The sequence below is a fragment of the Electrona antarctica genome (assembly GCF_951216825.1).
Source record: "Electrona antarctica genome assembly, chromosome: 7".
NCBI classification, from domain to species: Eukaryota; Metazoa; Chordata; class Actinopteri; order Myctophiformes; family Myctophidae; genus Electrona; species Electrona antarctica.
The window spans coordinates 39,053,658-39,077,527 of NC_136812.1; the positions used below are offsets into that span (position 1 = coordinate 39,053,658).

A 23,870-nucleotide genomic window follows, 5' to 3' on the forward strand; every position below is an offset into this window, starting at 1 on the left:
TGTATTGCCAAAAAGTTGACATAGGCTACAAGGCCATATGAAAAGGTTAGGTATTACAAGTGGGGAACATGACTGAAACACAGCAGCAAGATTTGTGAGTTGCTGTGATAGGAGGATATCAAATGGAACACAACCACCCTAAAGATTGTGCACTATACCTGCATCAAGTGATCTTAGTACATAGAAATTGATCTATTGAAGATTCTGACTTTCAAATGTACATCATTTTTGTTTTGATTGTATTGCTGTATTGCTGTATTGTTGTATTGCGCTTTCTGCTTTGGCAAGCAATGTAAACATATGTTTTATCATGCCAATAAAGCCCTTTGAATTGACTGAATTTCCCAATAAAGGTCAACAAAGGTCTGTCTGTCTGTTTAATGTTACCCACCTCACCCCTGCCCACTTTGACAGGCTGGAATGGCTTAGGGTCGACGACAGAGTACAGCATCTTGCAATGGGTCTGGTCCACAAGATTCGATACACCACCAAGATACCCATGTACCTAGATACTTCCTTAATGTTAACGAAGTCCACACCCACAACACCAGAGGAAGTGCAACGAACCATGTACAACCCAGATTCGGCACAAACAAGGAACTAAATTATTTTCGCTCCTATGCCACCAAAATGTGGAACGCCCTACCAACAGTCATTAAGACATGCAAATCCCTTGACTCCTTCAAAACCGCTCTCAAAGGGCACCTACGGACGGCTGCAATTCGAAACTGGCCCCCTACATGTACAATACTTGTACAATACTTGTACATGTACAATACTTGTACAATACATGTACAATACTTGTACATGTAGCCTAATAATACAGTATAGGTCATCTGGCGCCATCTGCTGACGGAACTGAAAACAACACTACAGAGGTAGTTTACTTACTGCTTGCATGGTTCCAACTGAAGGGGAGTTTTATGAATTGGAGTTGGAAAATGTCTTGTTGGAACAGTTCTCCCGTATTTTTTTAGACCAACGACGGTACGTATAGCTGACCGCAATTTCCGCAAATAATGTAGTATTGTGATTTTGGGAGAGAGTCGTTGACATTGATAGACAGGTGCGGTTGGTGCGCACTGCTGCGGCGAGGAGGCAATTAATATGAATGACCTGACCTGATGTCTGGACGCGACGCGAGTCAGCTCCCTGGAGGCAGAGAAGAAGTGGAAATATTTGGCCAAATAGCCCACAACCCACAACCCACAACACGTTGTTTTCTGCCAGAACTTTAAAATGGATAACTAGACACCGCAGTTCCAAGTTCCATGTGCTTCTTCCAGGTGCTTCGATCTTTCAGTGATTGATTGTAGTATTTATTATTAGTTTGCAGTAAATTACAGTAATACATACGTTTGCAGGTTCACTGGGGACAGGGAGGAACTCCTTATATGGTCATGCACACACACACACACACACACACACACACACACACACACACACACACACACACACACACACACACACACACACACACACACACACACACACACACACACACACACAAAAAAGTGATATTTTAATTAAGTGAAATCACTGAATACACCTTTAAGGAAGTATTTAGACAGGTGCATGGGTATCTTGGTGGTGTAATGTATAACTAATCTTGTGGACCAGACCTAGCCTAAGATTTAGACTCTCGTAGACGTATTTCGATTCGTGTTCCGTTCACCTCCACCATCTGTTCTCTCCCCTTCAGGTAGGATTGCATCCAGCTTACTGATGTGCTATCAAAACCAATTGCGTTTAGCTTGTTAGTATGGAGTGGTTCACGGTGACTAGGCCTTTTGGAGGTCCAGCATGACCATGCCGCAGTATTTGCCTGCATCCACCTCATGTTTGATGTGGTTTCTCAAATAGAGGGGGCATGTGTCGGTAGAGTGGGATGTTCTGAAGCCAGATTGGAATTCGTATGCCGGTATTAATTTTTTTGTGGCAAGATACTTTTCAACTTGTTCATATTCTTGTTCACTTTCGAGATGGAGCTAAGAAGAGAAATAGGGTGGTAGTTGCCGGGGTCTAATTTGCTTCCTTTCTTGTGCAGGGGGGTTACTTTGGCAAGTTTGAAATCTTGAGGGACCTGTCCCTGTTTGATGGAGAGGTTAATTATGTGGGTGATGATTGGGTTGGGTGATGATCTCAAGGCATAATTTTGCAATTTATTTTCAAGTGAGCTTAAAGGGTCAGGTCACCCAAAATCACTTTTAAGTGACATCCTTTGTTTGGCTATAGTAAAGACTTTAGGCGGCTTGGCTAAGGCTGGCATGAGGGCCTAATATAGAGGGTATGCGCGTGACATCATCATCATACCTGGAAGTTACATGTGAGAACGCCTACTGAGTGGCAAAATACTACTTTCTGGCCTTGACAGCCCATACATCCACACAGAACAGTCCTATCTGATAGTATTAAATGACATTAAACAATGTTAAACTCACTTTGCTACTCACTTTGCCACTCGATTTGCCATTCACTTTATTTTAAAGTAGATTCAATGGAATATGCTAAGACACAGAGTGGGAGCAAAAAAGATGATTATCATATTAGATAAGCATATAGGCAATCTTAGAAATCAATAGGCTCTGCTAATGGCATTACTTTAACAACATTAGGATTCATTTATGTAGGCTATTGAAACATACTATTTTATAGGCCTACTTCAGTTTTCTTACTTGGATGTATAGTCTAGCCTATGTTTTATCTTTTGCACAGTCCATTATTTTATTTTGTAAAGGATCTTGTCTTGTGTAATATGTGGTATACACATTTGTGTCCAAAATGAATGAGCCAGTAGAGGGTGTAGACATCACATGGGAGATTCAATGTCACATAATGATGAGCAATTCCACCAAAATGCACTGCAGAGGATATCCAATTATTACATCAACTAATCATTTGACTTGGAAAGCATTGCTGGAGCAAGGTTTACATAGAACAGTACAGTATAGGTCTACAGTACAGTGGATAGTGGACACATGACGTGACCACTATAATGAGACATGAAAAACAACATAATGTAGGAAAACAATATCTAGGCCATAGTGTCAAGGTTATCAGTATGTGCTTATTTAAATAAGAGGGGAACCAACACAGTTACTGGGTCAAGCAGATAAGTAAATGTCAGTCCTAATCATAACAGTGACGTCTATTCCAATGCTCTGCTGCACATGTGAAGTTTCAGATTTATTTTCATATAGGGTAGAGTAACATAATGCATGTAAAACTATAGTATGACAACTGATAGTATAACATTATTATAGGCCTATCTATGCTATGGATAAAATGCCTATAATAAAAGGCCTAAAATGACTTACTGTAATTCACATCTATCTATTATGCGCCACATCTCTGTATGTCTGTAATCCACGTAACTCGAGAACCATTCGCCCCACCGACTTCAAATTTGACACACGCGTTCCACACCCCCACACGGAGTGAAGAGCCCGGTGTTGAAGCCGTCGGAATGACGGTTGTCCAGAACCAGCACAAAAGCCTCTTCCCGGGCTCCTAGAAAGAAGTCTTGTGAACTTGTGAGAATGATCTCACCAAGTTAACTTATGAGGACATTCTTCACAAGGCAGTACTGTAAAGTAATTAACCATATGTACTCATTACTGTTACATTACTGTTACTCATTAAGTACAATTTTGACTTTTACTGGAGTATTTCCACATTTCAATACTTTTACTTCTACTCCATTACATCTCAGAGACCAACATTGTACTTTTTGCTCCACTACAATTATTTAAAAACTGTAGTTACTACTGAAGTTACTTTGTAGATTTTGATTGGTATTACAAAACATGCATGAATCACTTCAGCCCTACACTTTGGCTATTTGAAAATAGCCGATCTACAAGCTTGCAGCGATTTGTGAGCTTGTACTAGATCTGCTAGTTTCAAAGCATTTTTATACATTTGGTTTCTTGTGAAAATGGGACATTCTGTACAATGAGTACTTTTACTTTTGGTACTGTAAGTATAATTTGATACCAATAGTACTATTACTCAAGTACATTTTTAATCCATTGAGACCTGGAACGCATCCATGTCACGTTAGCGTTTAACCACATTAACCATTAACCCATTTTGGGGCGGGAACCCCTTTTGGTGTTTTAAACATTGTTATAATTTAGCTATTGAAAAATAGCAGATCTACAAGCTCATAGCGCGCCACCGAGTGGCGCGCTATGAACTTGTAGGTCTGCTATTTTTGAAAAATCGTTAAAATGTGCCTCAAATCTTTCCGAAAATTGTCATGATTTAGAAAACTTTTTTTTTTTTTTTTTCGACATCAGGCCTGAATGGGTTAATACAGGATCTTTACTTGTAACGTAAGAGTGTATATCTACATAGCAGTATACTTTTACATCCATCACTGTCACAAGGACGGTTCTTCGTACTGAGAAACGGCCCTGTCTTGTGTCTCTCTTCTCCCTTCTTTCTCCCGCCTCCCTTTCTGTTTTTCACCATCCTCCTTGGATGGACCTTAATGAAGCCTTTCCATCATACAGCCTGCACACACACAACAAGACACGTACGCATACACACAGCACTCAAATCCTGAGTGTCACTTTAACTATGTACTAAAGGACCCTATAAGGGTCTGAGTGTTAAAGTGACACTCAGGAGTTTGCTGTGTACACATAGCTTATTACATGTGATGTGAATGTGCAATTTAAAACTAAAGCTGATAAATGGGTGATCTTCCCTGTTTGCATGAAATTGGCGACGTACCTGAGAATGTCCTGTTTTTTGTTTTTAAAGATTTGTTTTTGGCTTTTCTGCCTTTATTGATAGTATCAAGCGAAGATAGACAGGAAAGAGACATGTGGCAAAGGTCGTCATGAACGAACGGGACTCGAACACCGACACACAGGCCAAAGCCAATATGTGGCATGCGCCTTGACCCCTTGGCCAGCGGGCGCCCCGAGAATGTCCTATTGTCAGGGGAGACACTTGACTTCTAAATTAGACTTTTATTACATGAACTCACTGGAGAATAACATTCAGTATAGTGGTCACACACCATGGTTATACACATAGATAAGGTGAGCCTTAGTCGCACGCTGTTCTCATAACAATAAATGTTCTACTGTTCCAGGTCTGTAAGAAGTGGCGTGGCGTCTTGAATCTAAAATATTTCACATTATCAGAAGAACAAGGATGAATGACGCCCTTGCGTCAATGTTTGTCACAAGACAGGCCCTTACACAGCCACACACATGTTTAGAAGATGAATAAAGAAAGACATTCCACAGCACAGAAAACATGTGCGGTTTATGTCTGTTCAAGAAATATCTATCTTGAACTGATCATTTACTTTATCTGAACATCAAAAGGTTACTCTAAACATCTGCTTCAAGGGAATACTGTAGCGTCTTTAAAGGACCACTTCACCACTTTTCAACCTATCTTCATATATTGTACTGTAGTTGGTCTCCTCACTAATGTTCCTACTTGGTCTGTGTCTTATAAGAGGGTGTGGACGGTTCAGAAACCCATCCACACCAGTGACATCATCGTTAGGAAGTTTAAAATATATTTAGATTTTTGTTATTGTGAGAACGATGGCTTCCATTTTCGCAACTTTTCAGGAATAGAAAGCCTGCAGTTTATATTACTGCGAGGCTACAGATGTAAACATGTAAATGTTTTTTATCTTTGATAGTCTAGGGCACGTGCACAAGTTTGTTGTGAGGGTTCTTCAAATAGCCGGCCTCTCCAAAAGGCCGGCCAAACAGTTAGCAAGGTACTGCTCAGTATCAGCTATTATAGGAAACCGCTCAGGAATCTCAGGAGGAGGCTTGTTTCCTTTATCCATGATCAATGTCTGCTGTGTCTGACAAGACTGTCAACTGTAACTGGCTGTTTTCCCATTGTCTGACTGCATTGGCAGTGATCATGTCCTCTTTGTACAAGGCATTCTTGTACTTCTGTTTATGTGGACATAAACACATATTTCAAGTTGGCTTTCCTCGCTTTTTTGCTATTTGACATTTTCCATTCTTATTATTATACTGAAAATTGAAAATTGAATTCAGCTTGCATGTAAAATAATTTTAACCACTTTTTTACACGTAAACTTATAGTTGAAGTTGAATCCTGCCAGCTCTTATCATGTTCTCAGATGGTCCTTGACTTTATTTTGTGACCAGCTTGTACAGTAACTTTCCCCTGGATACAATGACGTGTCCGATGTTCGTTTATAAGGCAGATGATAAAGGTAGCTGCACAGTATCTAGAGCGGCTCGGTTTCAGAATGAAGGGTTGTGGGTCTTTGCTTGTTTTTGTCTCTGTTGTTGCGGCAGCTGGACACCAGCTGGACACCACACATGGACACCAGCTGGACACCACACATGGACACCAGCTGGACACCACACATGAAATGGAAGGACTGCCAAAAGAACATACAGGTTAGGATTGTTAAGAGCCTATATTGTTGTGCAAAATGTGATTAACTGTGATTAAATGGATAGACTTGGCTGCCACATGACATCAGGTGTTGGAGGGGCTCTAGTGCCCCTCATAAATTAACCTAGACTAGTCAGATCTGGCCCAGAATATCACCTGAAGTGACCTGATTTCAACCAACATAAATCTGCCCACTAAGACGGACGTCCCTGGATGAATCAGAGAGAGTCCGATCGAGGCCAGATCAACTTAAGTCATTATCATAACTAGTCAGATCTGGCCCAGAATAAGCTATATTATTTCAACTGGTGAAGTCGTCCTGGTAATGACGTAAAGATCATCCTCATATGGACGAGTCCTGAATGTCACCGGAGGACATTAACGTCATCATGACGTCATTTGGCTTGCTGGGTACCTGAAAATGTATTTTCTCTTTATTAAAGAGCTAGAGAAATGGGGAGAGTCCTGTTACTGAACAAACACTAAAGCAATGAATAGAATATAGTCTTTTAACCTTTTAAAATACACTTTTTTGTTTTAACCAAATAATATCACTTACTCTACCTTAGCTATAACCAATAACCATCTACTATTTATTCCCACTAACGCCTCCACTCCCTCTCCATTTCCTGTCCTAGACGTTATGCCGAGTGTCAGAATCCCTGTGAAGATGCCACTCCGTCCCCTGTTGGGCAGTAAGGTGGTGGTGCCGTGCCAGATCCGGAATAACACCTGGGACCAGACTGTCTCCCAGCTCTCCCACCGTGTTAGGTGGACCTATGTCCACTGCAAGAACAAGACCACGCTCATCCTGGAGGCCTTGGATGGCAAAGTTCAGGTGGAGAAGGAGTACGAAGACCGAGTGACCTTGGTCAACTACCCAAAGGCTCACACTGACGCCACCATAGAGATCACAGAGGTGCGGTCGAGAGACTCAGGAACGTACCACTGTGAGGTGATGTATGACAACGAGGAAATCTATGACTCTGTGGACATTCAGGTTCAAGGTATGACACCAGTTCACCTTAGTTATGACTTTTTTTTTAAACCAGCAATAATTGAGAAGAGTAAATATATGATCTCTGTCTTGTCTTCTCTCTCTCTTTATCAGGTATTGTGTTCCACTACTACACTGACCGTTACAGCTTGAGCTTTGAGAAGGCGAAGGCAGCGTGTAATGAGAACAGTGCTTCCATCGCCACCCCTGCTCAGCTCAGGGCTGCTTATCATGATGGCATGGATCAGTGTAGCGCTGGCTGGCTGTCTGACCAGACTGTCAGGTAGGATTTTCAGTCTGACCTTACCAGTTAATTGTTCTGGACATCACACAAAGTCATAATTTGAAGGAAACTCTTCACATTACTCTTGCATTAGTCATGAGTGCTTTGTAAATGTAGCAGAACTTTAAGTTCGTCTGAGGTGTCTTGAAGCAGACACATAAAAGAAGTACAGTGGATTAAGTTAAATGGAATTATAACAGAAAAATCTGAAATGAAATAGAAAAATATTAGGAATTCAATCGACAACAGAAACAGTTGGAACTCACTGGGCCTTGCCTACATCAACCTAAAAATGTCAGTTCCTTAATTGATTCCGGTGTGCTTCACTGCAGGTACCCCCTCCGCGAACCCCGGGAAGGCTGTTGGGGAGATGAAGATGGATCTCCTGGAGTGAAATCATATGGAGAAAAGGATTCCAATGAGACCTTTGATGTTTATTGTTTTGCTGAGAAGATGTCAGGTATGCCACTATTCGGGGATCTCTTCATAGTGGCTTTATTATGCTTAGAATAACAGGTGATTGGGGATTATTGCATTAGAGTAATTCAAACTGTGTGTCATATAAGTTGTCAATGGAAAACCTTTAAAAAGTATGGTATCATCCTGACCTATAGTATGTGGTAAAAGAGAGCGACCTATCATAAAACACTGAAAACGCCACATGACGGGCGAGATCTCCGTCATCAGCGGTGAATGGTTGGATTAGACTTGATGTAGATCTCTGTCAACGTCAGGGAATGTGTTCATGTAATTTAATTCATTCTAATCACATACTGAGTGTCTAACGGTTTTCATTCCCTGTTGTGAAAGCGCTACCTTGCTCTATTGAAAGGAATTAACCAGCTAAATGTAACCCAGACCCTCCTCTCTGTCCTCCCAGGCAGGGTCTTTTTCTCCCCGTCGGAAGAAGAGTTCACATTCTACCAAGCTAGTGACCAGTGTACCCAACTGGGCAGCCGTTTGGCCACAACTGGAGAGCTGTACCTGGCATGGCAGGACGGTATGCATGTGTGTCAGCCCGGCTGGCTGGCTGACCAGAGTGTCCGCTACCCCATAAACATTGCAACGTCACACTGTGGAGAAGGCACGGTGGGAGTGATAACCATGGACATCGACCCCCCCATTAACTCTCGATACAACGCAATATGTTTTCAAGGTAAATATTTTAGAGTGAGTGATGGACAGACTGCAACTCCCATAATGCACCATCACTAAAATTGGAGAGGAGTTAGTGCCGTCAAGACAAAAAGCAGTGGTCTAGTAACGACATGGCGTCATGTGGATCTTTTGATTGAGCCCATTCATGTAATTCTGACTATTCACCTCTCTCCACCTCCAGAATTGGTAAGGATCCCAATGGAGATGACACTCCGCCCCCTGCTGGGCAGCAGTTTGTCGGTGCCGTGCTACTTCAAGTTAAAAACAGGTGATGACCCCGAGGCCTCGACCATGTCAGCGCTCTCCCACCGTATCAGATGGACTTATGTCTCCAAGAACAAGACCACGCTCATCCTGGAGGCCTTGGATGGCAAAGTTCAGGTGGAGAAGGAGTACGAAGACCGAGTGACCATGGTCAACTACCCAAAGGCTCACACTGACGCCACCATAGAGATCACAGAGGTGCGGTCGAAAGACTCAGGAACGTACCACTGTGAGGTGATGTATGACAACGAGGAAATCTATGACTCTGTGGACATTCAGGTTCAAGGTACGACACCAGTTCACCTTAGTTATGACATTTTTTTAAACCAGCAGTAATTGAGAAGAGTAAATGTATGATCTCTGTCTTCTCTCTCTCTTTCTCAGGTATTGTGTTCCACTACTACACTGACCATTACAGCTTGAGCTTTGAGAAGGCGAAGGCAGCGTGTAATGAGAACAGTGCTTCCATCGCCACCCCTGCTCAGCTCAGGGCTGCTTATCATGATGGCATGGATCAGTGTAGCGCTGGCTGGCTGTCTGACCAGACCGTCAGGTAGGATTTTCAGTCAGACGTTACCAGTTGTTCTGGACATCACACAAAGTCATAATGTGAAGGAAACCCTTCACATTACGCTTGCATTAGTCATACAACTATTTATTCATTCAGTTAATATTTTTTCAAATTTGAATATAGGCTTGGAACATTATTTACATCAGGTGGTAACTTCCCATGATGACATTTCCTTCTGGATTGAAATGGGTGAATAAACTGATCTCCCCAAAAACAATGCCTCACTGAATTATTTTTATATGAGTGAGCATGTTGCTTTGTAAATGTAGCAGAACTTTAAGTTCGTCTGAGGCGTCTTGAAGCAGACACCTAAAAGAAGTACAGTGGATTAAGTTAAATGGAATTATAACAGAAAAATCAGGAATGAAATAGGAATATATTAGGAATTCAATCAACAACAGAAACAGTTGGAACTCACTGGGCCTTGCCTACATCAACCTAAAAATGTCAGTTCCTTAATTGATTCCTGTGTGCTTCACTGCAGGTACCCCCTCCGCGAACCCCGGGAAGGCTGTTGGGGAGATGAAGATGGATCTCCTGGAGTGAAATCATATGGAGAAAAGGATTGCAATGAGACCTTTGATGTTTATTGTTTTGCTGAGAAGATGTCAGGTATGCCACTATTCAGGGATCTCTTCATAGTGGCTTTATTATGCTTAGAATAACAGGTGATTGGGGATTATTGCATTAGGGTAATTCAAACTGTGTGTCATATAAGTTGTCAATGGCAAACTAATAAAAAGTATGGTATCATCCTGACCTATAGTAGGTGGTAAAAGAGAGCGACCTAAAACACTGAAAACACCACATGACGGGCGAGATCTCCGTCATCAGCGGTGAATGGTTGGATTAGACTTGATGTAGATCTCTGTCAACGCCAGGGAATGTGTTCATGTAATTTAATTCATTCTAATCACATACTGAGTGTCTAACGGTTTTCATTCCCTGTTGTGAAAGCGCTACCTTGCTCTATTGAAAGGAATTAACCAGCTAAATGTAACCCAGACCCTCCTCTCTGTCCTCCCAGGCAGGGTCTTTTTCTCCACGTCGGAAGTAGAGTTCACATTCTACCAAGCTTGTGACCAGTGTACCCAACTGGGCAGCCGTTTGGCCACAACTGGAGAGCTGTACCTGGCATGGCAGGACGGCATGGATGTGTGTCAGCCCGGCTGGCTGGCTGACCAGAGTGTCCGCTACCCCATAAACATTGCAACGTCACACTGTGGAGGAGGCACGGTGGGAGTGATAACCATGGACATCGACCCCAACATTAAGTCTCGATACAACGCAATATGTTTTCAAGGTAAATCTTTTAGAGTGAGTGATGGACAGACTGCAACTCCCATAATGCACCATCACTAAAATTGGAGAGGAGTTAGTGCCGTCAAGACAAAAAGCAGTGGTCTAGTAACGACATGGCGTCATGTGGATCTTTTGATTGAGCCCATTCATGTAATTCTGACTATTCACCTCTCTCCACCTCCAGAATTGGTAAGGATCCCAATGGAGATGACACTCCGCCCCCTGCTGGGCAGCAGTTTGTCGGTGCCGTGCTACTTCAAGTTAAAAACAGGCGATGACCCCGAGGCCTCGACCATGTCAGCGCTCTCCCACCGTATCAGATGGACTTATGTCTCCAAGAACAAGACCACGCTCATCCTGGAGGCCTTGGACGGCAAAGTTCAGGTGGGGAAGGAGTACAAAGACAGAGTGACCGTGGTCAACTATCCAAAGGCTCACACTGATGCCACCATAGAGATCACAGAGGTGCGGTCGAAAGACTCAGGAACGTACCACTGTGAGGTGATTTATGACAACGAGGAAATCTATGACTCTGTGGACATTCAGGTTCAAGGTACGACACCAGTTCACCTTAGTTATGATTTTTTTTTAAACCAGCAGTAATTGAGAAGATTAAATGTATGATCTCTGTCTTCTCTCTCTCTTTCTCAGGTATTGTGTTCCACTACTACACTGACCATTACAGCTTGAGCTTTGAGAAGGCGAAGGCAGCGTGTAATGAGAACAGTGCTTCCATCGCCACCCCTGCTCAGCTCAGGGCTGCTTATCATGATGGCATGGATCAGTGTAGCGCTGGCTGGCTGTCTGACCAGACCGTCAGGTAGGATTTTCAGTCAGACGTTACCAGTTGTTCTGGACATCACACAAAGTCATAATGTGAAGGAAACCCTTCACATTACGCTTGCATTAGTCATACAACTATTTATTCATTCAGTTAATATTTTTTCAAATTTGAATATAGGCTTGGAACATTATTTACATCAGGTGGTAACTTCCCATGATGACATTTCCTTCTGGATTGAAATGGGTGAATAAACTGATCTCCCCAAAAACAATGCCTCACTGAATTATTTTTATATGAGTGAGCATGTTGCTTTGTAAATGTAGCAGAACTTTAAGTTCGTCTGAGGCGTCTTGAAGCAGACACCTAAAAGAAGTACAGTGGATTAAGTTAAATGGAATTATAACAGAAAAATCAGGAATGAAATAGGAATATATTAGGAATTCTATCAACAACAGAAACAGTTGGAACTCACTGGGCCTTGCCTACATCAACCTAAAAATGTCAGTTCCTTAATTGATTCCGGTGTGCTTCACTGCAGGTACCCCCTCCGCGAACCCCGGGAAGGCTGTTGGGGAGATGAAGATGGATCTCCTGGAGTGAAATCATATGGAGAAAAGGATTCCAATGAGACCTTTGATGTTTATTGTTTTGCTGAGAAGATGTCAGGTATGCCACTATTCAGGGATCTCTTCATAGTGGCTTTATTATGCTTAGAATAACAGGTGATTGGGGATTATTGCATTAGGGTAATTCAAACTGTGTGTCATATAAGTTGTCAATGGCAAACTAATAAAAAGTATGGTATCATCCTGACCTATAGTAGGTGGTAAAAGAGAGCGACCTAAAACACTGAAAACACCACATGACGGGCGAGATCTCCGTCATCAGCGGTGAATGGTTGGATTAGACTTGATGTAGATCTCTGTCAACGCCAGGGAATGTGTTCATGTAATTTAATTCATTCTAATCACATACTGAGTGTCTAACGGTTTTCATTCCCTGTTGTGAAAGCGCTACCTTGCTCTATTGAAAGGAATTAACCAGCTAAATGTAACCCAGACCCTCCTCTCTGTCCTCCCAGGCAGGGTCTTTTTCTCCACGTCGGAAGTAGAGTTCACATTCTACCAAGCTAGTGACCAGTGTACCCAACTGGGCAGCCGTTTGGCCACAACTGGAGAGCTGTACCTGGCATGGCAGGACGGCATGGATGTGTGTCAGCCCGGCTGGCTGGCTGACCAGAGTGTCCGCTACCCCATAAACATTGCAACGTCACACTGTGGAGAAGGCACGGTGGGAGTGATAACCATGGACACCGACCCCAACATTAAGTCTCGATACAACGCAATATGTTTTCAAGGTAAATCTTTTAGAGTGAGTGATGGACAGACTGCAACTCCCATAATGCACCATCACTAAAATTGGAGAGGAGTTAGTGCCGTCAAGACAAAAAGCAGTGGTCTAGTAACGACATGGCGTCATGTGGATCTTTTGATTGAGCCCATTCATGTAATTCTGACTATTCACCTCTCTCCACCTCCAGAATTGGTAAGGATCCCAATGGAGATGACACTCCGCCCCCTGCTGGGCAGCAGTTTGTCGGTGCCGTGCTACTTCAAGTTAAAAACAGGCGATGACCCCGAGGCCTCGACCATGTCAGCGCTCTCCCACCGTATCAGATGGACTTATGTCTCCAAGAACAAGACCACGCTCATCCTGGAGGCCTTGGACGGCAAAGTTCAGGTGGGGAAGGAGTACAAAGACAGAGTGACCATGGTCAACTATCCAAAGGCTCACACTGACGCCACCATAGAGATCACAGAGGTGCGGTCGAAAGACTCAGGAACGTACCACTGTGAGGTGATTTATGACAACGAGGAAATCTATGACTCTGTGGACATTCAGGTTCAAGGTACGACACCAGTTCACCTTAGTTATGACATTTTTTTAAACCAGCAGTAATTGAGAAGAGTAAATGTATGATCTCTGTCTTCTCTCTCTCTTTCTCAGGTATTGTGTTCCACTACTACACTGACCATTACAGCTTGAGCTTTGAGAAGGCGAAGGCAGCGTGTAATGAGAACAGTGCTTCCATCGCCACCCCTGCTCAGCTCAGGGCTGCTTATCATGATGGCATGGATCAGTGTAGCGCTGGCTGGCTGTCTGACCAGACCGTCAGGTAGGATTTTCAGTCAGACGTTACCAGTTGTTCTGGACATCACACAAAGTCATAATGTGAAGGAAACCCTTCACATTACGCTTGCATTAGTCATACAACTATTTATTCATTCAGTTAATATTTTTTCAAATTTTAATATAGGCTTGGAACATTATTTACATCAGGTGGTAACTTCCCATGATGACATTTCCTTCTGGATTGAAATGGGTGAATAAACTGATCTCCCCAAAAACAATGCCTCACTGAATTATTTTTATATGAGTGAGCATGTTGCTTTGTAAATGTAGCAGAACTTTAAGTTCGTCTGAGGCGTCTTGAAGCAGACACCTAAAAGAAGTACAGTGGATTAAGTTAAATGGAATTATAACAGAAAAATCAGGAATGAAATAGGAATATATTAGGAATTATATCAACAACAGAAACAGTTGGAACTCACTGGGCCTTGCCTACATCAACCTAAAAATGTCAGTTCCTTAATTGATTCCGGTGTGCTTCACTGCAGGTACCCCCTCCGCGAACCCCGGGAAGGCTGTTGGGGAGATGAAGATGGATCTCCTGGAGTGAAATCATATGGAGAAAAGGATTGCAATGAGACCTTTGATGTTTATTGTTTTGCTGAGAAGATGTCAGGTATGCCACTATTCAGGGATCTCTTCATAATGGCTTTATTATGCTTAGAATAACAGGTGATTGGGGATTATTGCATTAGGGTAATTCAAACTGTGTGTCATATAAGTTGTCAATGGCAAACTAATAAAAAGTATGGTATCATCCTGACCTATAGTAGGTGGTAAAAGAGAGCGACCTAAAACACTGAAAACACCACATGACGGGCGAGATCTCCGTCATCAGCGGTGAATGGTTGGATTAGACTTGATGTAGATCTCTGTCAACGCCAGGGAATGTGTTCATGTAATTTAATTCATTCTAATCACATACTGAGTGTCTAACGGTTTTCATTCCCTGTTGTGAAAGCGCTACCTTGCTCTATTGAAAGGAATTAACCAGCTAAATGTAACCCAGACCCTCCTCTCTGTCCTCCCAGGCAGGGTCTTTTTCTCCACGTCGGAAGTAGAGTTCACATTCTACCAAGCTTGTGACCAGTGTACCCAACTGGGCAGCCGTTTGGCCACAACTGGAGAGCTGTACCTGGCATGGCAGGACGGCATGGATGTGTGTCAGCCCGGCTGGCTGGCTGACCAGAGTGTCCGCTACCCCATAAACATTGCAACGTCACACTGTGGAGAAGGCACGGTGGGAGTGATAACCATGGACACCGACCCCAACATTAAGTCTCGATACAACGCAATATGTTTTCAAGGTAAGTCTTTTAGAGTGAGTGATGGACAGACTGCAACTCCCATAATGCACCATCACTAAAATTGGAGAGGAGTTAGTGCCGTCAAGACAAAAAGCAGTGGTCTAGTAACGACATGGCGTCATGTGGATCTTTTGATTGAGCCCATTCATGTAATTCTGACTATTCACCTCTCTCCACCTCCAGAATTGGTAAGGATCCCAATGGAGATGACACTCCGCCCCCTGCTGGGCAGCAGTTTGTCGGTGCCGTGCTACTTCAAGTTAAAAACAGGCGATGACCCCGAGGCCTCGACCATGTCAGCGCTCTCCCACCGTATCAGATGGACTTATGTCTCCAAGAACAAGACCACGCTCATCCTGGAGGCCTTGGACGGCAAAGTTCAGGTGGGGAAGGAGTACAAAGACAGAGTGACCATGGTCAACTATCCAAAGGCTCACACTGACGCCACCATAGAGATCACAGAGGTGCGGTCGAAAGACTCAGGAACGTACCACTGTGAGGTGATTTATGACAACGAGGAAATCTATGACTCTGTGGACATTCAGGTTCAAGGTACGACACCAGTTCACCTTAGTTATGACATTTTTTTAAACCAGCAGTAATTGAGAAGAGTAAATGTATGATCTCTGTCTTCTCTCTCTCTTTCTCAGGTATTGTGTTCCACTACTACACTGACCATTACAGCTTGAGCTTTGAGAAGGCGAAGGCAGCGTGTAATGAGAACAGTGCTTCCATCGCCACCCCTGCTCAGCTCAGGGCTGCTTATCATGATGGCATGGATCAGTGTAGCGCTGGCTGGCTGTCTGACCAGACCGTCAGGTAGGATTTTCAGTCAGACGTTACCAGTTGTTCTGGACATCACACAAAGTCATAATGTGAAGGAAACCCTTCACATTACGCTTGCATTAGTCATACAACTATTTATTCATTCAGTTAATATTTTTTCAAATTTTAATATAGGCTTGGAACATTATTTACATCAGGTGGTAACTTCCCATGATGACATTTCCTTCTGGATTGAAATGGGTGAATAAACTGATCTCCCCAAAAACAATGCCTCACTGAATTATTTTTATATGAGTGAGCATGTTGCTTTGTAAATGTAGCAGAACTTTAAGTTCGTCTGAGGCGTCTTGAAGCAGACACCTAAAAGAAGTACAGTGGATTAAGTTAAATGGAATTATAACAGAAAAATCAGGAATGAAATAGGAATATATTAGGAATTATATCAACAACAGAAACAGTTGGAACTCACTGGGCCTTGCCTACATCAACCTAAAAATGTCAGTTCCTTAATTGATTCCGGTGTGCTTCACTGCAGGTACCCCCTCCGCGAACCCCGGGAAGGCTGTTGGGGAGATGAAGATGGATCTCCTGGAGTGAAATCATATGGAGAAAAGGATTGCAATGAGACCTTTGATGTTTATTGTTTTGCTGAGAAGATGTCAGGTATGCCACTATTCAGGGATCTCTTCATAATGGCTTTATTATGCTTAGAATAACAGGTGATTGGGGATTATTGCATTAGGGTAATTCAAACTGTGTGTCATATAAGTTGTCAATGGCAAACTAATAAAAAGTATGGTATCATCCTGACCTATAGTAGGTGGTAAAAGAGAGCGACCTAAAACACTGAAAACACCACATGACGGGCGAGATCTCCGTCATCAGCGGTGAATGGTTGGATTAGACTTGATGTAGATCTCTGTCAACGCCAGGGAATGTGTTCATGTAATTTAATTCATTCTAATCACATACTGAGTGTCTAACGGTTTTCATTCCCTGTTGTGAAAGCGCTACCTTGCTCTATTGAAAGGAATTAACCAGCTAAATGTAACCCAGACCCTCCTCTCTGTCCTCCCAGGCAGGGTCTTTTTCTCCACGTCGGAAGTAGAGTTCACATTCTACCAAGCTTGTGACCAGTGTACCCAACTGGGCAGCCGTTTGGCCACAACTGGAGAGCTGTACCTGGCATGGCAGGACGGCATGGATGTGTGTCAGCCCGGCTGGCTGGCTGACCAGAGTGTCCGCTACCCCATAAACATTGCAACGTCACACTGTGGAGAAGGCACGGTGGGAGTGATAACCATGGACACCGACCCCAACATTAAGTCTCGATACAACGCAATATGTTTTCAAGGTAAGTCTTTTAGAGTGAGTGATGGACAGACTGCAACTCCCATAATGCACCATCACTAAAATTGGAGAGGAGTTAGTGCCGTCAAGACAAAAAGCAGTGGTCTAGTAACGACATGGCGTCATGTGGATCTTTTGATTGAGCCCATTCATGTAATTCTGACTATTCACCTCTCTCCACCTCCAGAATTGGTAAGGATCCCAATGGAGATGACACTCCGCCCCCTGCTGGGCAGCAGTTTGTCGGTGCCGTGCTACTTCAAGTTAAAAACAGGCGATGACCCCGAGGCCTCGACCATGTCAGCGCTCTCCCACCGTATCAGATGGACTTATGTCTCCAAGAACAAGACCACGCTCATCCTGGAGGCCTTGGACGGCAAAGTTCAGGTGGGGAAGGAGTACAAAGACAGAGTGACCATGGTCAACTATCCAAAGGCTCACACTGACGCCACCATAGAGATCACAGAGGTGCGGTCGAAAGACTCAGGAACGTACCACTGTGAGGTGATTTATGACAACGAGGAAATCTATGACTCTGTGGACATTCAGGTTCAAGGTACGACACCAGTTCACCTTAGTTATGACATTTTTTTAAACCAGCAGTAATTGAGAAGAGTAAATGTATGATCTCTGTCTTCTCTCTCTCTTTCTCAGGTATTGTGTTCCACTACTACACTGACCATTACAGCTTGAGCTTTGAGAAGGCGAAGGCAGCGTGTAATGAGAACAGTGCTTCCATCGCCACCCCTGCTCAGCTCAGGGCTGCTTATCATGATGGCATGGATCAGTGTAGCGCTGGCTGGCTGTCTGACCAGACCGTCAGGTAGGATTTTCAGTCAGACGTTACCAGTTGTTCTGGACATCACACAAAGTCATAATGTGAAGGAAACCCTTCACATTACGCTTGCATTAGTCATACAACTATTTATTCATTCAGTTAATATTTTTTCAAATTTGAATATAGGCTTGGAACATTATTTACATCAGGTGGTAACTTCCCATGATGACATTTCCTTCTGGATTGAAATGGGTGAATAAACTGATCTCCCCAAAAACAATGCCTCACTGAATTATTTTTATATGAGTGAGCATGTTGCTTTGTAAATGTAGCAGAACTTTAAGTTCGTCTGAGGCGTCTTGAAGCAGACACCTAAAAGAAGTACAGTGGATTAAGTTAAATGGAATTATAACAGAAAAATCAGGAATGAAATAGGAATATATTAGGAATTCTATCAACAACAGAAACAGTTGGAACTCACTGGGCCTTGCCTACATCAACCTAAAAATGTCAGTTCCTTAATTGATTCCGGTGTGCTTCACTGCAGGTACCCCCTCCGCGAACCCCGGGAAGGCTGTTGGGGAGATGAAGATGGATCTCCTGGAGTGAAATCATATGGAGAAAAGGATTGCAATGAGACCTTTGATGTTTATTGTTTTGCTGAGAAGATGTCAGGTATGCCACTATTCAGGGTTCTCTTCATAGTGGCTTTATTATGCTTAGAATAACAGGTGATTGGGGATTATTGCCTTAGGGTAATTCAAACTGTGTGTCATATAAGTTGTCAATGGCAAACTAATAAAAAGTATGGTATCATCCTGACCTATAGTATGTGGTAAAAGAGAGCGACCTATCATAAAACACTGAAAACGCCACATGACGGGCGAGATCTCCGTCATCAGCGGTGAACTGTTGGATTAGACTTGATGTAGATCTCTGTCAACGTCAGGGAATGTGTTCATGTAATTTAATTCATTCTAATCACATACTGAGTGTCTAACGGTTTTCATTCCCTGTTGTGAAAGCGCTACCTTGCTCTATTGAAAGGAATTAACCAGCTAAATGTAACCCAGACCCTCCTCTCTGTCCTCCCAGGCAGGGTCTTTTTCTCAACGTCGGAAGAAGAGTTCACATTCTACCAAGCTAGTGACCAGTGTACCCAACTGGGCAGCCGTTTGGCCACAACTGGAGAGCTGTACCTGGCATGGCAGGACGGCATGGATATGTGTCACCCCGGCTGGCTGGCTGACCAGAGTGTCCGCTACCCCATAAACATTGCAACGTCACACTGTGGAGAAGGCACGGTGGGAGTGATAACCATGGACATCGACCCCAACATTACATCTCGACACAACGCAGTATGTTTTCAAGGTAAATCTTTTAGAGTGAGTTCCATCGACAGACTGCAACTCCCATAATGCACCATCACTAAAATTGGAGAGGAGTTAGTGCCGTCAAGACAAAAAGCAGGGGTCTAGTAACGACATGGCGTCATGTGGATCTTTTGATTGAGCCCATTCATGTAATTCTGACTATTCACCTCTCTCCACCTCCAGAATTGGTAAGGATCCCAATGGAGATGACACTCCGCCCCCTGCTGGGCAGCAGTTTGTCGGTGCCGTGCTACTTCAAGTTAAAAACAGGCGATGACCCCGAGGCCTCGACCATGTCAGCGCTCTCCCACCGTATCAGATGGACTTATGTCTCCAAGAACAAGACCACGCTCATCCTGGAGGCCTTGGACGGCAAAGTTCAGGTGGGGAAGGAGTACAAAGACAGAGTGACCATGGTCAACTATCCAAAGGCTCACACTGACGCCACCATAGAGATCACAGAGGTGCGGTCGAAAGACTCAGGAACGTACCACTGTGAGGTGATTTATGACAACGAGGAAATCTATGACTCTGTGGACATTCAGGTTCAAGGTACGACACCAGTTCACCTTAGTTATGACATTTTTTTAAACCAGCAGTAATTGAGAAGAGTAAATGTATGATCTCTGTCTTCTCTCTCTCTTTCTCAGGTATTGTGTTCCACTACTACACTGACCATTACAGCTTGAGCTTTGAGAAGGCGAAGGCAGCGTGTAATGAGAACAGTGCTTCCATCGCCACCCCTGCTCAGCTCAGGGCTGCTTATCATGATGGCATGGATCAGTGTAGCGCTGGCTGGCTGTCTGACCAGACCGTCAGGTAGGATTTTCAGTCAGACGTTACCAGTTGTTCTGGACATCACACAAAGTCATAATGTGAAGGAAACCCTTCACATTACGCTTGCATTAGTCATACAACTATTTATTCATTCAGTTAATATTTTTTCAAATTTGAATATAGGCTTGGAACATTATTTACATCAGGTGGTAACTTCCCATGATGACATTTCCTTCTGGATTGAAATGGGTGAATAAACTGATCTCCCCAAAAACAATGCCTCACTGAATTATTTTTATATGAGTGAGCATGTTGCTTTGTAAATGTAGCAGAACTTTAAGTTCGTCTGAGGCGTCTTGAAGCAGACACCTAAAAGAAGTACAGTGGATTAAGTTAAATGGAATTATAACAGAAAAATCAGGAATGAAATAGGAATATATTAGGAATTCTATCAACAACAGAAACAGTTGGAACTCACTGGGCCTTGCCTACATCAACCTAAAAATGTCAGTTCCTTAATTGATTCCGGTGTGCTTCACTGCAGGTACCCCCTCCGCGAACCCCGGGAAGGCTGTTGGGGAGATGAAGATGGATCTCCTGGAGTGAAATCATATGGAGAAAAGGATTGCAATGAGACCTTTGATGTTTATTGTTTTGCTGAGAAGATGTCAGGTATGCCACTATTCAGGGTTCTCTTCATAGTGGCTTTATTATGCTTAGAATAACAGGTGATTGGGGATTATTGCCTTAGGGTAATTCAAACTGTGTGTCATATAAGTTGTCAATGGCAAACTAATAAAAAGTATGGTATCATCCTGACCTATAGTATGTGGTAAAAGAGAGCGACCTATCATAAAACACTGAAAACGCCACATGACGGGCGAGATCTCCGTCATCAGCGGTGAACTGTTGGATTAGACTTGATGTAGATCTCTGTCAACGTCAGGGAATGTGTTCATGTAATTGAATTCATTCTAATCACATACTGAGTGTCTAACGGTTTTCATTCCCTGTTGTGAAAGCGCTACCTTGCTCTATTGAAAGGAATTAACCAGCTAAATGTAACCCAGACCCTCCTCTCTGTCCTCCCAGGCAGGGTCTTTTTCTCAACGTCGGAAGAAGAGTTCACATTCTACCAAGCTAGTGACCAGTGTACCCAACTGGGCAGCCGTTTGGCCACAACTGGAGAGCTGTACCTGGCATGGCAGGACGGCATGGATATGTGTCACCCCGGCTGGCTGGCTGACCAGAGTGTCCGCTACCCCATAAACATTGCAACGTCACACTGTGGAGAAGGCACGGTGGGAGTGATAACCATGGACATCGACCCCAACATTACATCTCGACACAACGCAGTATGTTTTCAAGGTAAATCTTTTAGAGTGAGTTCCATCGACAGACTGCAACTCCCATAATGCACCATCACTAAAATTGGAGAGGAGTTAGTGCCGTCAAGACAAAAAGCAGGGGTCTAGTAACGACATGGCGTCATGTGGATCTTTTGATTGAGCCCATTCATGTAATTCTGACTATTCACCTCTCTCCACCTCCAGAATTGGTAAGGATCCCAATGGAGATGACACTCCGCCCCCTGCTGGGCAGCAGTTTGTCGGTGCCGTGCTACTTCAAGTTAAAAACAGGCGATGACCCCGAGGCCTCGACCATGTCAGCGCTCTCCCACCGTATCAGATGGACTTATGTCTCCAAGAACAAGACCACGCTCATCCTGGAGGCCTTGGACGGCAAAGTTCAGGTGGGGAAGGAGTACAAAGACAGAGTGACCATGGTCAACTATCCAAAGGCTCACACTGACGCCACCATAGAGATCACAGAGGTGCGGTCGAAAGACTCAGGAACGTACCACTGTGAGGTGATTTATGACAACGAGGAAATCTATGACTCTGTGGACATTCAGGTTCAAGGTACGACACCAGTTCACCTTAGTTATGACATTTTTTTAAACCAGCAGTAATTGAGAAGAGTAAATGTATGATCTCTGTCTTCTCTCTCTCTTTCTCAGGTATTGTGTTCCACTACTACACTGACCATTACAGCTTGAGCTTTGAGAAGGCGAAGGCAGCGTGTAATGAGAACAGTGCTTCCATCGCCACCCCTGCTCAGCTCAGGGCTGCTTATCATGATGGCATGGATCAGTGTAGCGCTGGCTGGCTGTCTGACCAGACCGTCAGGTAAGATTTTCAGTCAGACGTTACCAGTTGTTCTGGACATCACACAAAGTCATAATGTGAAGGAAACCCTTCACATTACGCTTGCATTAGTCATACAACTATTTATTCATTCAGTTAATATTGTTTTAAATTTGAATATAGGCTTGGAACATTATTTACATCAGGTGGTAACTTTCCATCATGACATTTCCTTCTGGATTGAAAGGGGTGAATAAACAGATCTCCCCAAAAACAATGCCTCACTGAATTATTTTGATATGAGTGAGCATGTTGCTTTGTAAATGTAGCAGAACTTTAAGTTTGTCTGAGGCGTCTTGAAGCAGACACCTAAAAGAAGTACAGTGGATTAAGTTAAATGGAATTATAACAGAAAAATAAGGAATGAAATAGGAATATATTAGGAATTCAATCAACAACAGAAACAGTTGGAACTCACTGGGCCTTGCCTACATCAACCTAAAAATGTCAGTTCCTTAATTGATTCCGGTGTGCTTCACTGCAGGTACCCCCTCCGCAAACCCCGGGAAGGCTGTTGGGGAGATGAAGATGGATCTCCTGGAGTGAAATCATATGGAGAAAAGGATTCCAATGAGACCTTTGATGTTTATTGTTTTGCTGAGAAGATGTCAGGTATGCCACTATTCAGGGATCTCTTCATAGTGGCTTTATTATGCTTAGAATAACAGGTGATTGGGGATTATTGCCTTAGGGTAATTCAAACTGTGTGTCATATAAGTTGTCAATGGCAAACTAATAAAAAGTATGGTATCATCCTGACCTATAGTATGTGGTAAAAGAGAGCGACCTATCATAAAACACTGAAAACGCCACATGACGGGCGAGATCTCTTTCATCAGCGGTGAACTGTTGGATTAGACTTGATGTAGATCTCTGTCAACGTCAGGGAATGTGTTCATGTAATTGAATTCATTTTAATCACATACTGAGTGTCTAACGGTTTTCATTCCCTGTTGTGAAAGCGCTACCTTGCTCTATTGAAAGGAATTAACCAGCTAAATGTAACCCAGACCCTCCTCTCTGTCCTCCCAGGCAGGGTCTTTTTCTCAACGTCGGAAGAAGAGTTCACATTCTACCAAGCTAGTGACCAGTGTACCCAACTGGGCAGCCGTTTGGCCACAACTGGAGAGCTGTACCTGGCATGGCAGGACGGCATGGATATGTGTCACCCCGGCTGGCTGGCTGACCAGAGTGTCCGCTACCCCATAAACATTGCAACGTCACACTGTGGAGAAGGCACGGTGGGAGTGATAACCATGGACATCGACCCCAACATTACATCTCGACACAACGCAGTATGTTTTCAAGGTAAATCTTTTAGAGTGA

At 43.5% G+C, this 23,870-nt stretch overlaps 1 protein-coding gene across 1 annotated transcript; it reads left to right on the forward strand.

Annotated features, from left to right (window-relative positions):
* Positions 1 to 6,265: 6,265 nt before the first annotated feature.
* LOC306926240 (uncharacterized protein) lies at positions 6,266 to 22,530 on the forward strand (the record flags this gene model as incomplete). The annotated part of the gene is made up of 31 exons (XM_079505507.1): positions 6,266 to 6,419; positions 7,056 to 7,424; positions 7,529 to 7,697; positions 8,030 to 8,157; positions 8,578 to 8,853; positions 9,037 to 9,405; positions 9,504 to 9,672; positions 10,175 to 10,302; positions 10,718 to 10,993; positions 11,177 to 11,545; positions 11,644 to 11,812; positions 12,315 to 12,442; positions 12,858 to 13,133; positions 13,317 to 13,685; positions 13,784 to 13,952; positions 14,455 to 14,582; positions 14,998 to 15,273; positions 15,457 to 15,825; positions 15,924 to 16,092; positions 16,595 to 16,722; positions 17,138 to 17,413; positions 17,597 to 17,965; positions 18,064 to 18,232; positions 18,735 to 18,862; positions 19,283 to 19,558; positions 19,744 to 20,112; positions 20,211 to 20,379; positions 20,882 to 21,009; positions 21,430 to 21,705; positions 21,891 to 22,259; positions 22,358 to 22,530. 31 exons carry the CDS (start codon positions 6,266 to 6,268, stop codon positions 22,528 to 22,530), a joined length of 7,290 nt encoding a protein of 2,429 aa, XP_079361633.1.
* Positions 22,531 to 23,870: the final 1,340 nt, after the last annotated feature.